Source organism: Rhopilema esculentum, chromosome 6 (assembly GCF_057945365.1).
Source record: "Rhopilema esculentum isolate cy_ngs chromosome 6, ASM5794536v1, whole genome shotgun sequence".
Classification (NCBI taxonomy): domain Eukaryota; kingdom Metazoa; phylum Cnidaria; class Scyphozoa; order Rhizostomeae; family Rhizostomatidae; genus Rhopilema; species Rhopilema esculentum.
In genome coordinates, this window is record NC_142820.1 from 5,287,323 (window position 1) to 5,305,962 (window position 18,640).

At 33.2% G+C, this 18,640-nt stretch overlaps 1 protein-coding gene across 2 annotated transcripts in view; it reads left to right on the forward strand.

Annotated features, from left to right (window-relative positions):
- LOC135686945 (dedicator of cytokinesis protein 3) overlaps positions 1-18,640 on the forward strand; it is a 39,376-nt gene continuing 20,736 nt past the window's right edge. Inside the window, exons 1-31 of one of the 2 annotated variants that reach the window (XM_065203355.2) lie at positions 1-654; positions 1,698-1,784; positions 2,336-2,376; positions 2,931-2,986; positions 3,237-3,333; positions 3,767-3,859; positions 4,100-4,155; positions 4,327-4,411; positions 4,944-4,979; positions 5,419-5,570; positions 6,148-6,229; positions 6,707-6,767; positions 7,304-7,351; positions 8,197-8,262; positions 8,928-9,003; positions 9,711-9,799; positions 10,127-10,170; positions 10,740-10,821; positions 11,277-11,330; positions 11,664-11,734; positions 12,172-12,270; positions 13,025-13,097; positions 13,322-13,425; positions 13,908-14,082; positions 14,468-14,565; positions 14,860-14,943; positions 15,134-15,234; positions 15,417-15,498; positions 16,347-16,399; positions 16,849-16,954; positions 17,346-17,416. In XM_065203355.2, the coding sequence (XP_065059427.2) occupies positions 612-654; positions 1,698-1,784; positions 2,336-2,376; positions 2,931-2,986; positions 3,237-3,333; positions 3,767-3,859; positions 4,100-4,155; positions 4,327-4,411; positions 4,944-4,979; positions 5,419-5,570; positions 6,148-6,229; positions 6,707-6,767; positions 7,304-7,351; positions 8,197-8,262; positions 8,928-9,003; positions 9,711-9,799; positions 10,127-10,170; positions 10,740-10,821; positions 11,277-11,330; positions 11,664-11,734; positions 12,172-12,270; positions 13,025-13,097; positions 13,322-13,425; positions 13,908-14,082; positions 14,468-14,565; positions 14,860-14,943; positions 15,134-15,234; positions 15,417-15,498; positions 16,347-16,399; positions 16,849-16,954; positions 17,346-17,416 (2,465 nt within the window). In that variant the 5' untranslated portion in view covers positions 1-611. The remainder of the gene's footprint in view (positions 655-1,697; positions 1,785-2,335; positions 2,377-2,930; positions 2,987-3,236; positions 3,334-3,766; positions 3,860-4,099; positions 4,156-4,326; positions 4,412-4,943; positions 4,980-5,418; positions 5,571-6,147; positions 6,230-6,706; positions 6,768-7,303; positions 7,352-8,196; positions 8,263-8,927; positions 9,004-9,710; positions 9,800-10,126; positions 10,171-10,739; positions 10,822-11,276; positions 11,331-11,663; positions 11,735-12,171; positions 12,271-13,024; positions 13,098-13,321; positions 13,426-13,907; positions 14,083-14,467; positions 14,566-14,859; positions 14,944-15,133; positions 15,235-15,416; positions 15,499-16,346; positions 16,400-16,848; positions 16,955-17,345; positions 17,417-18,640) is intronic. The other variant, XM_065203357.2, reaches the window with a different exon arrangement.

An 18,640-nucleotide genomic window follows, 5' to 3' on the forward strand; every position in this document is an offset into this window, starting at 1 on the left:
TGGAGAAAAACAAGTATAGATAAGATATGTATATGTACGGAGAGTGATGACACACATTGTTCCCTCTTGTGACACAACCCGCGCTAGATCGTAATTGGACCGGTACCCGCGGGATGCACTAAAAAAGGGCTGTTGTTGTTAATTCTTTGGCGGCTATCATTAGTGACACAACAGATCTTTACACAGAATCTGTAACATTAAGTTTGGGATATTGTCACATCACGGAGAATGGTATGCTTAAAAACTACCGGCAAACGATGCTCCATTTTTGAAGTTCCAGAAAACAATGTTATTACTGGAAGGGATTCTTGAAACGAGCCAAGGAATTACAAATAGGCCAAAACTATTATCTGACTGTGGTGCGCCCAGAGCCAACTTTTCAATAAGTGACATTTTGGTTCTTCAGACCACGGTGGTTGGAGTGTAGCCAGATCTGGCATATGTTGTGGGATCTGCATCAAAATCAAGAAATTTTGCTGTTTGTTTTCTTTTAAATGAGCAACGTACCTTAAAGTTTCGTTCGCTGGCCAGCAGAAGGCCGCGTCGTACTGGATATCGAAAAGGAAGTATATTTATGCTCAAGTAACTGAATTAATTCAAGGACAAAAAGAATGGCTTGGAAACCTAGTTCAGAGAAAGCGAAATATGGAGTTGGTAAGGCTTAACCATCTTTTGACAGACTATCACGCTAATATGTCAATGCCATTACCTGCATAGACGTCATTTTGTCGTAAACAAACGAGCTCTTGTGTGAATTGAGATTTTTATGAAAAAGAGATCTTGTAATTAGCAGATCTATTCAATCGTGCTTAAACGGGAGAAAAGACGAAGTTAAACCATAAATATTTGAAAGAGAGCTGTTTCCTTATATATTTATGTTTCATAATCCGGCGTCATTCAAGTTTTTGCTTCCTCCTTCTTGGAATTCTCACTGTGCATAAAATAATAAAATCAGTTTGCCTTAATCACCGAAAAGTAGCCATAAAGCATCCAAAACAACCATTCCCTGATGTAAAGGTTCTTTTATGGAATGACTATAAATTATCAAGTCAAAAAATTGTCAAGTTATGTCTAGGATATGTCGAGAAACTACTTCCTTTATTGTACCCAGATTCTCTGATCAATCCTAATTGGTGTACCAGATCATAATATTCTAGCAAAGCAGTTTAGCTTAGTATATATTATATATACCTAATTACACTAAACTACATTTGTGACCTAATTAAGAAATAAAAAATTAGGTAAAATTAATTAGGTAATTTTCTTAAGATAATTTTTTTTCTGTTTCATTAATTAAGGAATTCTTTTACAAACAATGCATTTTCAATTGCATTAATTAAGGAATTTTTCATTTAATTTTGAATTTTAAGGATTGGTCATTCAGAGCCTTTTCAGAGAAAGTATCATATTTTTAATAACTATCCCCATGATCTATAACTAATGCCAGAATTTATTGTTTATATATTTGAATGCTCCGTTACCCCCTCCACACATCAAGGTAAGCCTGAATTTCTGTTCAAATTTTCTTTTATACACAGTTTTTTATTACTTTCATTTCTTTTGCCCAATATTTCAGCAGAGCTACCAAAATATTAATCTGTTTTGGCTCCTCATTTGTATGAATTATACTTTTTAAAATTTTCAGATACCATAAATCATATATTTGTAACTTGACAAATTATTGGTGTTTTCCTTAGCCATATATAACTTTGATGGAGAGAAAGTAAAGCTGGGAATTTCTTTGAGGGTTGGCGAGACTGTTCAGATACTGGAGGAATCTCAAGGTGGGTAACAAACAAATATAACTGAGTAGATCAGAGAAAGATAAGAAACTGATAGTTAAAGTTTTAAATGAATAATTCTGCATGGGAATGTTCTTTAAATGCTCTTGAATAGGAAATGCTCTCTAGTAGAAAACCTCAAAGTGAACCTAGAATTCAATCTAGGCTGTTTTGCATCTTAATAGTAAGCTTCTAATAAAAAATATGTTGCCTCAGAGTGTAGTTAGGAAAAACATCAACAGCACTGACTGAAGAAACTGTAAGGCAGTCCAGATATGTATAATCAATATCCAGTTACATATTTATTTATCAACACATAAACTGAAACCATGGTTACCTTTAAAACTGAGAGGTAATTTTTTGCATTTTCCAACAGACAGTTTGACATATTTAGCAAGAAGCTAAACTTTCCATCTGCAATATCTTAACCAGAAACTAAGCTGTTATTTTATAGGTGTTGACAAAGGGATCCACAAAGTTGCTTGTTTCTAGAAAAAATTAATCTCCATGCCGACATAGACAGTATTTTGATATATTTTTATTTGCATACTTAGATTGGTTCAGAGGATGCCTTATAAAGAACAAAGGGAAGAAGGTAAGATCCTGCATAAATGAAAACATTTTTCAATAGGTCAGATAACACCACTGTTGTTGTTGATCATCAATTCCACATAAAAATCTCATGAAAAAGTTTTTCACAAATATTTTCTATTATTTAACCAGATGCGAAAGAAACTTTCTTTGGTTTACCCATGCAATCCTCTGCATGGTCATCAGTTTAAATAATTGATAAATAATGCCATAAACATATGGACATGCTAAAACTTGTTTATATTTATTGGGGCAAATGAGTTATCCTTGCTGGTACAGAGATTTGCATTTAGATTACCAAACGGTGCCAAAAAGTCAGTTATTTGCTTGAAAATTTTTCTATTTGGGTCTTTGATGTCATTGTATTATTGCAGCAAATTAGTTTGAAAAAAGCAACCAATCTGAAAAGTTTAGAACTTATTCAAAGTTATCTACCTTGCCAGTATCAATTGTGGTACCATGCCTATTTTCAATATGTCATTTCATTGTGAACCCAAATATGTAAGATGCTTAGCAAAGTTAATATTTCAATTAATTTTGCCCTGTTCTCATTTTTAGGGTATATTTCCCAAAAATATAATTTGCCTCCAAGATGCTAGGGTGGAAAATCCAGGGTATGTTATTGCATTCATATATACTTTCTTAACATAAAGCAATGTTTCGGACCCAAGATTTTGGATTTCCAACTATTTTGGATGCTTTTTTGACTCACATGGTGAAGTAATTTTTATTTGAAGTCTTGTTGGATATATTTCTTCAAGTAGGCTGGTTGGTAAAATTTTCTTGTAGTGTTAATCGTTTTAAATTAATTTGTGCCGTTACTGGCTATCATTCATGTGCCATGCCTAAAATTGTGCTTTTTAGGTACTATGAAGTTGTTCATCCCCAAGTAGAGCCAATAGTTCAAGAAGTAACAACCGTTCTTAGAGAATGGGGTATAATATGGAAGAAGTTATATCTTGTAAGTGTTGAATATTTTCAGTTTCTAGTTTATTGTAGTTATATTATAAAAATTAAGGACTCAGAATAATGTTCTCTTTTTTCAAAAACCTAAAATAAAAGTGATTTTTTGAAAGGAAGTTTGAAGGCCACAATAATTTTTTAAAGCTTTAAAGAAGCAAAACAGCTATTAAGCTAGGTCTATCTTTGCATGTATGCAAATTTTGTAATTTTTTATACCTAATGCTCAAAGATAGTTATTAGGAGACTGAGAAGCTTTGCTTATCAAGCAGTGTCCTTCCTCTTGATATGACTGGACCTCGTGTTTTTTTTGCTTCGAATACAGAGACCAAAGCATTTGATAATGACCAAACAATAACAAAACCAGTTGTATTTAAAAGCAAGTAACTATTTTTTATGAAACCTACTGTATACTGTTTTACCTTTTCCACTAGGAGCAAAATTCACAAATGTTCATGGCCCTGAGAAAAGTAATGTTTGATCTAATTGATCACCGGCGTCAAATCATGTCAAAAACATTGACACAGGTAGTTATCACAAGATGCAGATGTTTGTGTAGAAACATTTTGGTATTCTTAATGTATGATGTTTTGATATATGATGAAGGTTGCTACTGTATGCAAAGTTTTTTGCTAATTTTCCTTAGTTTTCAAAAATTAATTTAATTTGTATGATAATTAAAAGGGGATCTGAAGATGTGTCTTAACTCAAAAATTTTGGGCAAGTTATTTAAAGAAAAGAATGCTTAATGTCTTCTATTTTCGCAGGATCAACAAAGAGAGATCAAACACTTAATTACCAAAAGAATTGACTGGGGAAATAGGTTGGTATCATTCATTCTGATATTTTCAAAATACTTTGTATCAACAAACTAGCCTTTGGAATGATCAAGTGAAAGAATCAGGATCTCTTGTTGCAAAATTTTGTTCATTCAAAATTGCTGTAGTTCGTCCCTGTGTTTTTTTTATTATTGTTCTGCTATCCTCTTTTCCAGTAAACTTGGTCTAGACCTTGTCCCTCGAGTGGATGGGGACATAGTTGATACAGACACTCTGAGTATGGTTCAACTATACAATGTAGTAAGTGTTTAGATTTACTCAAACTTTGCTCTGAAAGCCAACCATTGTTTAGCTTCTGCATCGCTATGAATTATCCTAGGTTTCTCCGGATTTCTATGTTGTTGTGTTTCAATTTATATCAACATTAGCTGTGAAAATAGAGCTTGATGTGGTTGTTCCATTGCTTCTATCAGGATCACGATCTACAGTTAAGTTGGTTTTCTGTTCAGTGTTTGTCCATCTTAACTAGTTTGACACAGTTAATTTCCTTCACATCAGGCTTTTTAGAACCTCCCTGTGTTCTTTGTTCTTCTAGAAAGATTACCAAGCTACCTGTTAGGTACTTTTCTTATTGTTTGTTGTAACGATTAAGCTTTCTTATTTCTTCCAATACTCACTCTTTATATTTTCTGCCAGACTTTATCAATCAGTTATTATGAATAAAATTTTTTATTGTTGGTATGATATAAATCTTTGTTTAATAAAAGGCATCATACTAATTAACAAATTTGTGTTCTTCAATCATTAAATGTTAACATTGCTTTACTTTCAGCATGTGGACAGCACAGAAAATAGCAAATCAATTTCAGTGAGTTGATGTTGATTTCTTGAAATTTCTAATTCGTGTACTTCAAAAGGCCTGTCCCTTGTAAGATTTAAGACCTAATTTTGCTAAAGATTGTGTCTGATCGTACTTGTTCTATGTCTAGATTATTAAGGCATCCGGGTTAATGTATTCATCATGCAAAAATGTATTCTTGTTTGTTATTTAATTGTTAGACCGTTTTACGCTAGATTTCCGATTTCTTGTTATAGGTTTAATATACATACATTCACCAATTTTAGTTTGTGACAGTTTTGCAATTATCTTTTAATCCCATTCAGATTTTGTTTCAATCACCCTGTTTATCTCTGAAAACTTCCTTTAGAAATAGGTAGCAATATTTCTAAAGATGTAATGATATTGAGTATGTCCAGAGGTCTTTTGTAATAGGTGAATAAATCGGTAAAAATAACCGTTGTTTCAGCGAACTGACTCCGGAAAAACAGCAATGTCAAGTCTGGCAAAGGGCGGACACAGGCACTTGTTAATGGAGATGAAGAGTTTCATGGTGAATGTGGGGGAAGATTCTGTAATATTTTTATCACTTTACGATAGCAAGCAGTCCGAATATATCAGGTATGGAAACTGTTATTTTTGTGTTTGATCTCTCCCTTTGAATATGGTCGTTTTGATAAGGAACTTTTCAGGATAGACTCAAACGGATGTTATGTATCTTTTATCTTTATATTTACATAGATTAATTTGGATGGCAAGAAGGTCCTAGAAAAAGATGCTAGGGGATTATATTTTATTTCATATGTGTTGATAACCCTGTTTTAAAATTCACCCTCCACCTTTCAGAGAACTCGTCGGTAGAATTAAATTTATAACAAAATATAAATGTAACAAAAGAATTTCTGTCAGTAAAATATGGTTTTGCATCTCTTACACTACCCCCCCCCCCCCTCCCAGCGAGAATGGTCACGCGACGCCACTGCGAATACGAGTAATGTATTTGTTATAGTTATTGCAAAAGATTTATTATAGAGAGCAGTTCTATATTTCAAAGCAATGCTACTCAATCGAAATTCTGAAAATGGCTTTAATCATTTTCTTATATCACCAGTTAATTCTTCCATCGTTACTTAGACATAAACCTAATTTCAAATTGATGTTTCCACTGCATATATGTATGGTTTTTATCTGAATTCAGTGAAAGATACATGGTCTCGCTGAGTAAACATGGCATGCCAAAAGATCTCGATAAACTAGAGAAAATGATTGCTGTTTTTTCGGTATGCTACTTAATAATCAGTAAATTTTTTTTACGATCAATAAAGTAAATATGTTTTTTATCTTAGGTAACACATTGTAATACTATGTAATTTGTAAATCGTGATTTATTAGTTGTTAGCTTTTGTATGAAGCCGTTGCTTTTACTTACCCATAGAACAATAATTATTCTTTTGTAGAAGTTATTCATTGTTTAGGTCGTCCATAGTTAAAATTGAGGTATAAGGCACGAGCGATAAAATATTTCTTATATTATTGTTAAGCACAGTTTTCTTTAGCCAACCTCTTTCATTTAACAGTTTATATATTTTTCAGTTAATCGATAGTTCTCTTGGTAATTTCCCTCCATTGACGTTGCCAGTGACAGCTTGTATAATTTACTTAGATTTTTGACACATCGACGAAAAGATTTCATGGTTACGTTAACTTTTGAAATTTTTATTGATATCTTCTATTTATATCATATCAATATTACACAGGACCTGACAAGCTCAGATTTGCTTCGTGAACTGTATCTCGTCTGCCATGTTTTTAGACAAGGTTTGTTTAACCACGTATTTTTCAAATTGAATTGTTTCAGATTTCAAAGGTTTTGCATTAGCAACAATTTTTGCCAATAATTATTTTGGAATACACAATAACGCCTAATAAAGTGGGATAATTTAAATTTAACAATCTAAACGGGATTATTAACAGCTTTTATTAAATTTGATTATAAGTGGATTTAAAACAGAGTAATTTGATAAATTTGTGATTAAATAATAATTTACCTGCTGATTTCGCGTCTTTTAAACATGTTAAAATAGGATCATTGCTAAGTGGTGAATTGTTTTTGAGAAATAAACAAGTACGCTAGGTTTAATCAAGAGAATCACTCGTTGAGGTAACGAAAGAATGCTAAAGATTAAATTAGCTGAAAAGATGAAATATTAACAAATGGTTGAATGAATAATAAGTGTTTGTTTGTCTATAAATTTGTTTTTAATTGCTTAAATGTTTAAATATGTGCTTTATTAATTTACGATTATGATACATTTATCATGAGAAGAGCCTTAAATATATCTCGAAACTTTTAGGTTCAGATAGTGAAAGAAAATTATCAAGAACTCGAAGTTTGAAATCAGGTATTGGGGATACATAGAGACCGACATTAAATTTTAGAAAATAAACCAATGACCTTCAACAAAATTAAATGATGTAATTTTTAATGTCTAATTTCATTGAAAAGACATATTTTACATGCAATTGTAAATCTGCTATTAAAGGTTGATTACAGATACTTGAACTACGTTTTAAACAGTTTATAACATTTGAATTCTTGAAAGAAAGAAAACAGCATTTCAAGAAATTGGGAACCCCATTCTTTATTCAGATCAAATTTAAGCGTATTATTAATCATTTAAACAAAGATTTGCCTTCGAATAAAACTGTAGTTTCATGAGGTCTGAAAAATGACCTATATCGATGTTTCAATTATTGCTAAAATCCCCATCATTAAAGCAGATGTAAGTTACATTGATAAACTGTTATAAAAATCTAGCAAATAAGATTCAAATATTCTAAAACATCAATAACATGCTTATGATATTTTATAAATATTATTTAAAGTCTATCTAGAGTCTTTAATTTTCTTGAGAGTATTTAATCAAAATAAAATCAAAATATGAATATGAAAGTTTAATACGTTTCTTAGGAGCTTTCACAAGTCCTTTCTGTACAGTAGATTTTCAATGCAGGACAATAAATATATTGTTGGGAAGAATGGTTATTTAATATACAGCAAACTCAAACGGTCCTGTCAATAGATATTGTACAAAATTACAGCAACCCATTTATGCACTTGGTCTTTTGAAACTGATGGAATATTCATCCGTATTCTGCTGCACAGGAACTTGAAATATTTTCAGCCATCAAGCAATAAAGCAACCCTGTTGTCAGCTCTCTATTAATTCTTTTTGATATTTTTTAGGAAAACTCGTGATCGATTCAAAGAAGAACCCTCTAACTGCATTTCGACGGCCCTTTGGTGTTGGAGGTTTGCATCTGGCAATTTTATCATTACTTATGATAAAATTCATTTTTTCATTTATTACATAAATACATTCAAGAATGATATTTTCTGTCAATGGGAAGCATGTTACTGTTTTGTTCTTATCCCTGTAACTGTTTACACAATATTGTGTTCTTTTATTACCACCGCCAATTTTGTTTTTCAATTTCTCAAGTTTTTATGTTTGTTTTAGTTATATTAAGAACCTTTTATGTTCTGTTATGTTGTTAATGTTTTATTCATGCTAATAATTTCCTCCAGTTGTATAATACACAGCCCCAAGCTCGTGTGGTTTGACGCTTTACACGAAATTCTGAGGCCAAAAATGTCATACTCGAAAGGATTTTGGATGTCAAAAATTCGTAGACAAAGCTCATTTTCTGTGAAGTGTTAAATTGAAAGATCAACTTGCTAATCAGGTTGGCGATAAGTAATAAAATATTTAGGGCAATATAACAGGTAAATGACAAGATAGCTATTCATGATATTAAAAAAGGTTCTTAAAACACAATTACCAAATAATATATAAATCTTGGAAAATTACTCAAAGTCATGTTCATGTAACTTATTTCATTCTCCGAGAAAACATAATTTATTGAAAAGTTCTATTAGATAGCAATCCTGATTTGCTTTTCATTAATTTTTTTTAGTAATATTTGTTGCTGATGTTTTGAGGGAAGTTGTCGTTGATGAGGAACAGAAAGAGTTCCTTATGCCCGTATACAGGTTATTAATTTTTATTATCTTACTTTTATCAAAACATGGTCTTCGGCTGCATGTGTCTGGCCCATTAACGATAAATGATAACATTTTGCGCCATAGTTTTCTGAAAGATGAAGTTTTGTTTCGGGGGTACTCGTTGCCGGGAGGTTGCCTATGAAGGCTAGGAGTGTTATAAATAGTGAATCGATTTAAATAGAAGGGATATGAAACCCATTTGAATTGGATGCTTACTTCCTCAGAAGCCCCCCTGGTGCTGATGTCATCACTGAGTAGGCTACGGGGAAAGCCTTCATAATGCGGTTAGCATAAGGCCACTATCTTTATCTGGCCCTTGCCTCTAATTACTGACAGCATACCGGACTAACCGCAACTTGGAGTTTGACTTTAAATTTTGTCTCTTTAGTATACATATATTGATATGGTTTATTCAAACTGCTGTAGTTTTCAAAAAAGCAAACTTATGGGGACTTGGTTTGTTCAGTTTACTTAATTTAGCCTATTAAGTTAACTGATGAATTTCTATAATCCTTCAGTTAAAATAATTGCGATACTGTTAGCATATTATGTTGAAGTTAAAGTTTCATTCTTAATAATGTCAGTGGAACTTCGGATCCTTCAGCTTATGGCGATCTCGAAATTGTCATGGCTTTGATATTGTCTCTAATGTTATAGATAGTTATGTCTTCACTAAGCATTTTTCCTGTCTATAGTTGCAGTGAATCCGAGTTCCAGTATTTAGAAGAATACATAATAAAGAAGCAAACTGCCAAATTTAGCAATTCTGGCTCCAATCAAAACGGTAAGGAATGCCAGAGTAAATGTGGTATATTTTACTGACTGAAATTTTGTGTAATACATAAACGTTTAATGTGTAGATTAAAGGCAGCATACTTCCCTTCATTTAGCAACAAGTGTTTTTTCCAGTTTGGTAAAACGGTTTCTTAAAGATAAAATTGTAACACGAATTAATTTATGTTCATAATATCAAAGTACACTATAAGTCTTATTAAAGAATTAATCATTGAAGGAAACAGCAAACCTGCCGCTGTTGCCAAACGAAAATTTCAAGTGACGATTCTTTAACATTGCTCCAATAGAAGAAAAAAAACACTTTCTATTTTTCTAGAAATTTGCATTGGACTCAAACTGCTACAAGGTGACTTGGACAAGGTAAATAAGTTAATAATAATTTGCATATGGTTTCTTCACCATGTCATTTTAGCATACATTAATGATTTCATGAGCAGGAAGGGTCTTCGTAAGGGTGGCACAGGATAGTACCAGTGCTTTTATCACTGATTGTTTTGAGTCGCTAATCTTTGAAGCGTATTTGAAAGAAAAACTGGATGACCTGTTTAGCGTTTCCCATATTAGAATTTGGAGGGTCTAGTCGGCCTACAGCAATGATCTAAAATAGGGTTGCTAAACTTGCTCATCGGTGTATTCAGTGAGTCCATCATTTGTATGCCAGTAAATAGTGTTTGTTATTAAAAAGTGCAATTAGTGTTATTAGAGATTTCAGATAAGCTGCACACCATCAAACACGAAGACTTTTAGTTGCACAAAACCTTTGTCATCAAAGTTAGAGAAAACCAGATAGGATTGTATTAGACCTGAAGATTGGCCTAAAATCTCATCACTGCAACATCTGATTCTAAGCGATCGATAATTTCCAATGGTGGATAAACATCTTTCATTAAACTGTATTTAATATGACTTTATATTCTTATTGACGCTAGATTATCGACGAAAATCCATTTTTAAAGAAAAGCAAAGTTGCAGTCACAAGGCGCCTGGGATTTCCAGACATAGTCATGCCAGGTTATTACTTCCCTGACTATCTACTTATGCTCGCAAGGTTGTCCATAATGAAATTCTTCGACTGACATTTCCTCCCGATTTATTTTTAAAAAAAGCCACAAACTTACATTTACAGAACAAAATATGTATAAAATCATTACATGCTTTATTGCTTGCATCTTCAATTATACCTTACAATTTCACCTATGTTGGTTTAGATGCAATGGACTAATTAGGTTTTCAACTGTTTGGCTAAAAAAATATGTTTAGGCTAAAAATATTTTATAAATCTATCAGTAGTATAACTTGTCCTTCACTACCAGATACCTGCATTTTCATCTGAAGTACGTGCATAGACTTTGTCTTGTTTATTTTGCATGGTCATATTCGGCAACCCTTGCCTTCTACATGTTCATTGTCATTATTTTAGTCGCTATTCGCATATAGTTTCCACTTTCTAATTGTTACTTCCATAGGTGACATTCGCAACGATTTTTATGTCACAATTTCACATGCTGATTTTGAAAGAGGTAAAAAACACATTTTCCTTCTTAATATATTGTTTATTCATTAGATGCATCGTAACTGGTGTTTATCCCTGAATTTTCTTGTGAGAAAATTGTAAGTTTAGTAACTCTCTAGTTAGATTCAAATTAAGCAAAGCAATTAAATTATATATTTTACAACATGGTCATCTGAGCTCGATCACTTAGCATATTTCCATGTTCGCCTAAATGCAGCTTGAAATTTTGCTTTCAACTATTCAAGTCCATTTTTATGTTGCTAATTTGGAATTGAGATTCTCATTACCCTTTCTTTATGTATTATATGGCTGCCTTTTTCAATGTTACAAATTTCTTCAGGTGGGAAAACTGCGCAGAGAAACGTAGAAATAACCATGTCAGTTGTGACAGACAAAGGGAGAATTATTAATGTGAGTTTATCAAAAAACCTTGTCTTTGTTATGATATTCATTAATTTGTTTTATTAATCGGAATAAATGTAAGAAATATATTTTCTCGCAGTATGTGAGTAATTTTACATCTTTTGTTTTGAAGAATATTCATTAAAAAGTTTTTTTATTATAACCAAAAAATGTTGCTAATTGAATTAAACTGGGTACCTGATTTTTGCTAACATTTGCTAAAACCAAAGAAAAATTTTGACATATGTGTTGTTAGCACGTCAAAACGTTAGTCACAGTAAAGAAAGATGTAGGAAGATTGTAAAATAAAATAATTTTAATTGAACTGAGCAAAATTCTGAGGAAAACTGTTACGTTAACTTTTTTTGTGAATTTGAAAACGTGGTTTTAGCACAATTTTTACCCATGCAAGGCAATCTTCGATGTTTTGAAAATTAATGTTTTAGGACTGTATTGTTCTTGGAACCGGAGAAGATCCTGTTTCCGAATATCATTCATCTGTTTTCTACCACAATAATAGTCCCCAATGGAACGAGAAAGTGAAGGTATTGACACATTTTTGTTTGCTATGCAATTAGAGAAGCAGAAAAAGATGAAAAAAATGTTTCTGTTAAGAGCAGGTTCTATGAAATATTTTTCTAAGGTTTTGCATTGGTCTGCGATGTTATGTGTGACATTATTATTGCATAGCTTGCAAATTTCAATCCTTCTTCAAGATTATATATTTTAGAATGAGATATGTATTGCCCATTTAAAGGAAAAGCATAGTTGATGTCAGATCCGAATTCTGTTTTGATATACATCTTGCTTTTCCTAGATTAATCAATATTCTTTGATAATATTCTTGAAGAAAATATGTTTGAAATATTCATTTAAATATGTTTGATACTTACAATGCAAGGCATTTCAGTGCCTTTAGTCAGCCGAAACATTTTAGGCATGTGTTTGTTTTTAGGTATGATCTAGACAATTGTACTTTGCCGTCTTGCAACGTTTTTTGCTATATTTATGTTCCGTACTTTCATGTCCCACTCTGAATGTATATATCTTCCTATTACTTTTGTTTCAAGAAAGTTTCCGATTACTGAATCATCTGCTTCATTAGACAAGCTTTAATTGGCAATATTAACAGCACTGTCTGCAGTATTAGATATTTTCAGTTTTGCTCACGCTTTACGTATTTATGGTTGGAATGAAATATTTTTCTGACAAAGCGTCGTTTCTACGAATATAAGTGCTCTTTTAATTGTTGTTACAATGTATGAATGCAAATGATTACCCAAATTACGTTTTCCACAGATTGAAATCCCTTTAACTGAATTCCACAAGGCTCATTTAAGATTTACTTATAGTCACTGTACAAGACATGAAGGTAAGTAGTTTATATAACTGTTTATATAACTACTTGGGTCCCAGGTTGCTAGTATAGCTGTTTTAATGTTTTTTCTATGAGCTGAGAAGATGTTTAAATTGGCTTTGGCTTAACGGTCATACCATCTGCTTTGCCTAGTATCCTTAGGCACGTTTAATTGTCTGGGTGAAAGTCAAATGTAAAGCATACTATATGTTCTTTTTATGGGTTCTTTCTCTTTCTAGGACGTTCAAAGGGAGAGAAATTCTTCGGTTTTTCATTCATCAAACTTGTCAATGAAGATGGTACAGTATTACGAGACGACGATTATGAGTTGCTTATTTACAAGGTAAGGGATCCTAACGTGTGTTTTATTTTCAAATAATTATTATCGAAAAGTATGAAAGGTACAACATAAGTCTTTGGAAAATAGTGAGGTGACGTGAAATGTCTCTATTTAATGACAAAAACACAGATTCTTAGGACTTGGTTCGTAATAGGCTTTTACTATTGTTTTCAAATTTTGGAATAGAAGTTCATTAACAAGTACCTTGGTGTCGTTAGCAGATCTTTGGAAAAGTTCATGTTGCATAACTTTTGCATGAGATGGAATGTTTAAATTTTTCCGAAAATTTATCTGCAAGTTACTGGATCTCTTGGTGATCTGCTGGAAGTAAATAAGAATAAGCGTAATTGAAGTAAGACTGTAACCAGCACCGATACAATTTTCCCAGTTTATCGCATACAATTTTGCGAAGTAGTTCAGTTTGTTATTATGCTCTGCTCCCATGCTTCCTAAAGTTATCTTGGCAAATTCTGCGTCTTTTTCAGATGGACTCTCACGTCAACTTCACAGATGTATCAACATACATGAAATTGGCCTCGCACCAGACAGACCTAGATGCCCAAAAAAGTGCAGGGAAAGTAATCAGTGGGCCCAGCAGAAGCACAAAGGAATCATTTACAATAAAAACCAATCTATGCTCTACAAAACTGACTCAAAATTGTAAGTTCTTTGTTGTTTTTTTCTAATTGGGCAAGGATGCTCTCCAATTAAATAGGCCCTTTCCACAGAATTTCGATTTCTAGTTTTAAGAACAGTACCTTCAGTCCCACATCAGAGTTCCATGTTATAGAAAAGAATAGTGAACCTTGTTACATAATATTTTTTAAAGCTCCAGTATAATTCAAAATGATATGAACGCTCTGTATTTTATCTAATTGCGTCCTTTTTCTGTTCGGATATGTTTGAATGTCCGTTGCAAGTGTAATCTCCTGTTACAATTTTCAGTTGGTTATAAAGTTCAGTTGGCAAATATCAATTTACCGTTTGAGAGTTTTGTCATTCCAAAGGAACGTCTTCGAGTGATCTTTTTTTAATTCATTTTTAGCTGAACTCGTTGGTTTGCTCAAATGGAGGCTGAAGCCTGATGACGTTGTCACTGCACTAACGTCAGTCTTAAGAGTAGAGGCCAAAGAAATCGTTAAGGTAGACAATTTCAACCAAGCCTTTAGTTGCAGTCTTTTAACTCCATTATTCTAAAAGTCTATTTCTATGGGACTTTTTGCCTGAACATTTGGTATATTGATTCTTTCTTGCAATTTTTTTAATCTCTGAGAACTTTTGAGAGTGAAAAAAGTCTTTGGAATGTTTCAAAATTTCAAATTTATTTGCTATTTATTGCTGCCATTGCCAATGATAGTTTCTGTCGATATTATTTTGAATAATAACTTGACAAAAATTAAGAATTATATTTTGTACACTGTGCTTCTTCTTTTTCAGTTTCTCCAAGATGTTTTTGATGCATTGTTTAATATTTTATCAGACCGAGAAAATGAATGTGCTATGGCAGTTTTGAAAGTTTTGGTAAGAAGCTTAATAAATTTACACTAATCTGTGTTAAGGTAAACCTTTATCATTTCAGTCTAGTGGTAGTGAAAACTGCAAAATCCTTTGTTTGAAACAGATAAGTAAATGATTTGATTGACGTCAAAAGAATAGGTTCACAACCCGATTCTTTTAAAAATTTTGATAGGTTTTTTTATTCATTTTGCAGGTTCATGTAATTTGTTTTGTTGAAAGTGAAAAATACAGGAGATTCAAGTCTACAATCGACAGTTATATAGAGGAACATTTCAGCGGGGCTCTTGCTTACAAGTACGTTGTCATATATTTCACTATTTTAAATTTCATTAACTGACAAAGAGCAAAAGATGCCAAATAGTTTTCTATACCAACTTTTGAAGGATGTTTATCAGCAGCTAGCATTGTAGCTTGGCAAAATTCTTAGCAAAATATCAATCTTTTAACCCTGTTTATAAATCGTTTGATCTCCACAGGAGCTTGATTTTGTGTTTGAAAGAAGTTCTTCAATCAAAAGCTGATCCTGAATCAAAACAAATGCTTACAGATACAATGAAGGTGAATTTCCTTTTCTATACAGCTACTACTCAGTAGAAAGATGTTACGATGAATCTGGAGAGAAACTATTCACACTAACGTAAAACAGAAACCCTTGTCTAGATTCATTTCACAGTTGTTTTGAAACTGTCCCCATGGGTACCTAGGGGTCACCTCTTAGAGACCAAAAGAAGTACGGAAAAGAACTTTCCATCCTACCACATCATGTTGTTTGCCCAGAACGTGCCCCATATTTTTGGAGTAGTGCCTTATTTGCTAGTTATGAACTTTGCAAGGTGCCCGTTTCTTAGTTATAGTGTCCCTCTAATTTCTAAACAGTTTCAATGTCCCTTACTGAAATGTAATTCTATACCGAGCACTAAAACGAAATATATTTAAATGGGAAAGAAAGAACACATCGAGTTTAAGTAACGAATAAAAGTATGACCGATAATACTAGTTATAACCGATTTAGATGTTAATGAAATATTTAATGTTTTTTTTGTCCGAAATTTCGAGAAAGCAAAATATTGACTTGGGATTTCTAGCACGCTCTGAACTTTCGAACTTCTCTAAAATTGGAGGAAGCAAAAATTGAAAAATAATAAGAAAGGTAGGCAATTATTTAAAAAGCGTATAAAAACAAAGAAGAATGAAGGTTCGAAAGAAGAAATTTGTCAGTAGTTGGAAAGGACAGTTTGAAATTTCACATGGAAACAAGGAAGAGGTTTTCTATTAGCGTTTTTATTATTCTCAACTCTAAGCTTACCCTTAACTGTAAGCAACCTGACAAAAGGGTTGCTTTCTACTGCTTTCCACTGACAAAATCAGTACGACAACACAATTTTGACACTTCTTTTTCTTTGCAGAGCTTTCCAACGGTGCTGATATTTATCATCAAATCAAAGTTTCTTCATAGCAGGTAATGATGTTGTGGTTTCAGGTCACAGAGACTATGTCTATTAACACATTGCTTTTTTGCCTTCATCACTAGGTTAAACTGCCAAATACAAATCATAAGAAGCTAGTGATCTAGTTCACTTTACTTTCACTTCGATTCCATCGTACAAATTATTTAAAAAACTGTTTGTTTTTTCTCCTTATATTAAATATTTTTATTGAGAAATATCTTCTAAGTGACTTCAGTCTTCAGTTGCGTAATCAAAGAAATTCATTTAGAGTTGATAATTTTTTAATCGAAAAATTTAGGGAAGCTGGTAAATCTGTGTGGAATCTTTCATATCAAAATCTGGAATCTTTCATATTAAAATCATATGATAGTTGTTGATATGGTTTTGCAATTTGAAGAAAAATTTAAGCAAACGGTAAATGTATTCACTATATGCTCGATGCGTTTATTCTTTTTCCTAGATCTTCGTCATCATCAAGTTTAGGTGAATTTCAAGACATGCTGAAAGATTTATTCTCAAGCCTTTATAAAATGATGCAAAAAACCTCGGAGCCGATAGAAGCAAAGGTGTGCTCCTCTTTGTTTTAACTGTCGTTACTAGAGGTAGAAATATTTACTTGTGTATTTGAACTCTTTTGAACTAATTTCAGATTGCATTGTCTATTCTGACTTAACAGTGCTCGATGTGCAAAAGCACAGAGCAATAGATATGGTAGAAGGTAGGCTAAAAACGAGACATGTTCTCTGTTACTCCGAGTTCCGTGCTTGCGCACTCATCAGACAGACTATATTCGATATTACTATTTATTTATTTATTTATTTATGTATTTCCACATATTTATTTTTCAACACATTGTTCATTAATTAATCAATTAATTTATTTGTTCATTTATTCATTCATTCATGCATTCATTCTATCCCTCGTTCCAATTTCTTTACTATATGTTTCTTTTTTTAGATAAATGCATTAGATCAATTCAGCCAAGTCGTCGAAGAGTTGTCTAAAGTTTTTTCTTCGAAAGACGTTGGGTACGTATCCTTTATTTCTAACAGTAGTAAAGTAAACTTTAGAAATCGGTGAACGTCCATAACAAAATGACAAAGGGTTTCAATCTCTTTATAACCCAAAGGAAGACAGTAATTGATTAGTTTCTCCTTAAGGGTGTCAAACCCACATTGGGCATAGGTGTTAAGTAGCCAGAGAAGAGACAGTGTGTGTTTAGTAGCGAAATATATACATAACATTTTAGCATTTACACGAAAACTAACATAACTCAGCAGTAAGCTCGTTAAGAATGTCAAAAGCGATTAATAAGCAATTACGAATGTCATGTGATTGTCATGTGACTCATGTGACTCTACTTGACATACTGGGGGCCCGGCGAAAAGCTAATCTAGTAAATTGTCTATTAGCTGCGCGTGAATAGCGTCTCTTGCTACGAAGGCTGCCTTGCGTTGTGGACGGGTATTTTCGTTTGAATGTTCTTCATTATTCTCTGTGCTTTCTTCTGGAGTCGAATGGCTACCCGCTTGCACTTCTAACGGATAGAGCTTGACGATTGAACGAGTGGTACATCCCTTTGATGTGCGCACCACAGCAGCCCTACACAGTGAATCAGCACCAACAATGAGTTCAGTGACAACACCTAGTGGCCAGCGATGTCTAGGGGTGTCTGTGTCTGCAACCAATACCACATCCCCAACATTAACGGTACTGCAAGAGGTACGACGGCCTTTATCGTGAAATGAATGTGTTTCGCGGAGAAACGATAAATATTCCTTGCAGAAACGATCCATAAAGTGATGGTAGAGAACTGATCGACGACGATGCGCGTATGAGATGTTATCATGATCTCCATAGGTTGGGTCTGACAATGTGTCCTCAGCAGAAGGGTGTGGCAATGAGGTGATGCTGAAGCCGAAAAGCAAGTGGCTAGGTGTGAGCGGCTGCAAGTCATTTGCATCAGAATTGACGTATGTTAGAGGACGATCATTCAAAACTGCTTGAATCTCCTTAATTAGGGTTTGTAACTCAGACATCGTAATCAGCGATCGGCCAAGAACTTTTTTAAGCGATGTTTTTGTTAGTCCAATCAATCTCTCGTAGACACCGCCCCAATGGGGACTGCGCGCGGGTATGTAGCGGAAAACGATTCGTCTTTGAGCAAAGGCGTGCTGAATACTTTGAGTTTCGAAGAGCGAAAGTAATTGTTGCAAGTCTTTTTCGGCGCGTTTGAATGTTAGAGCGTTATC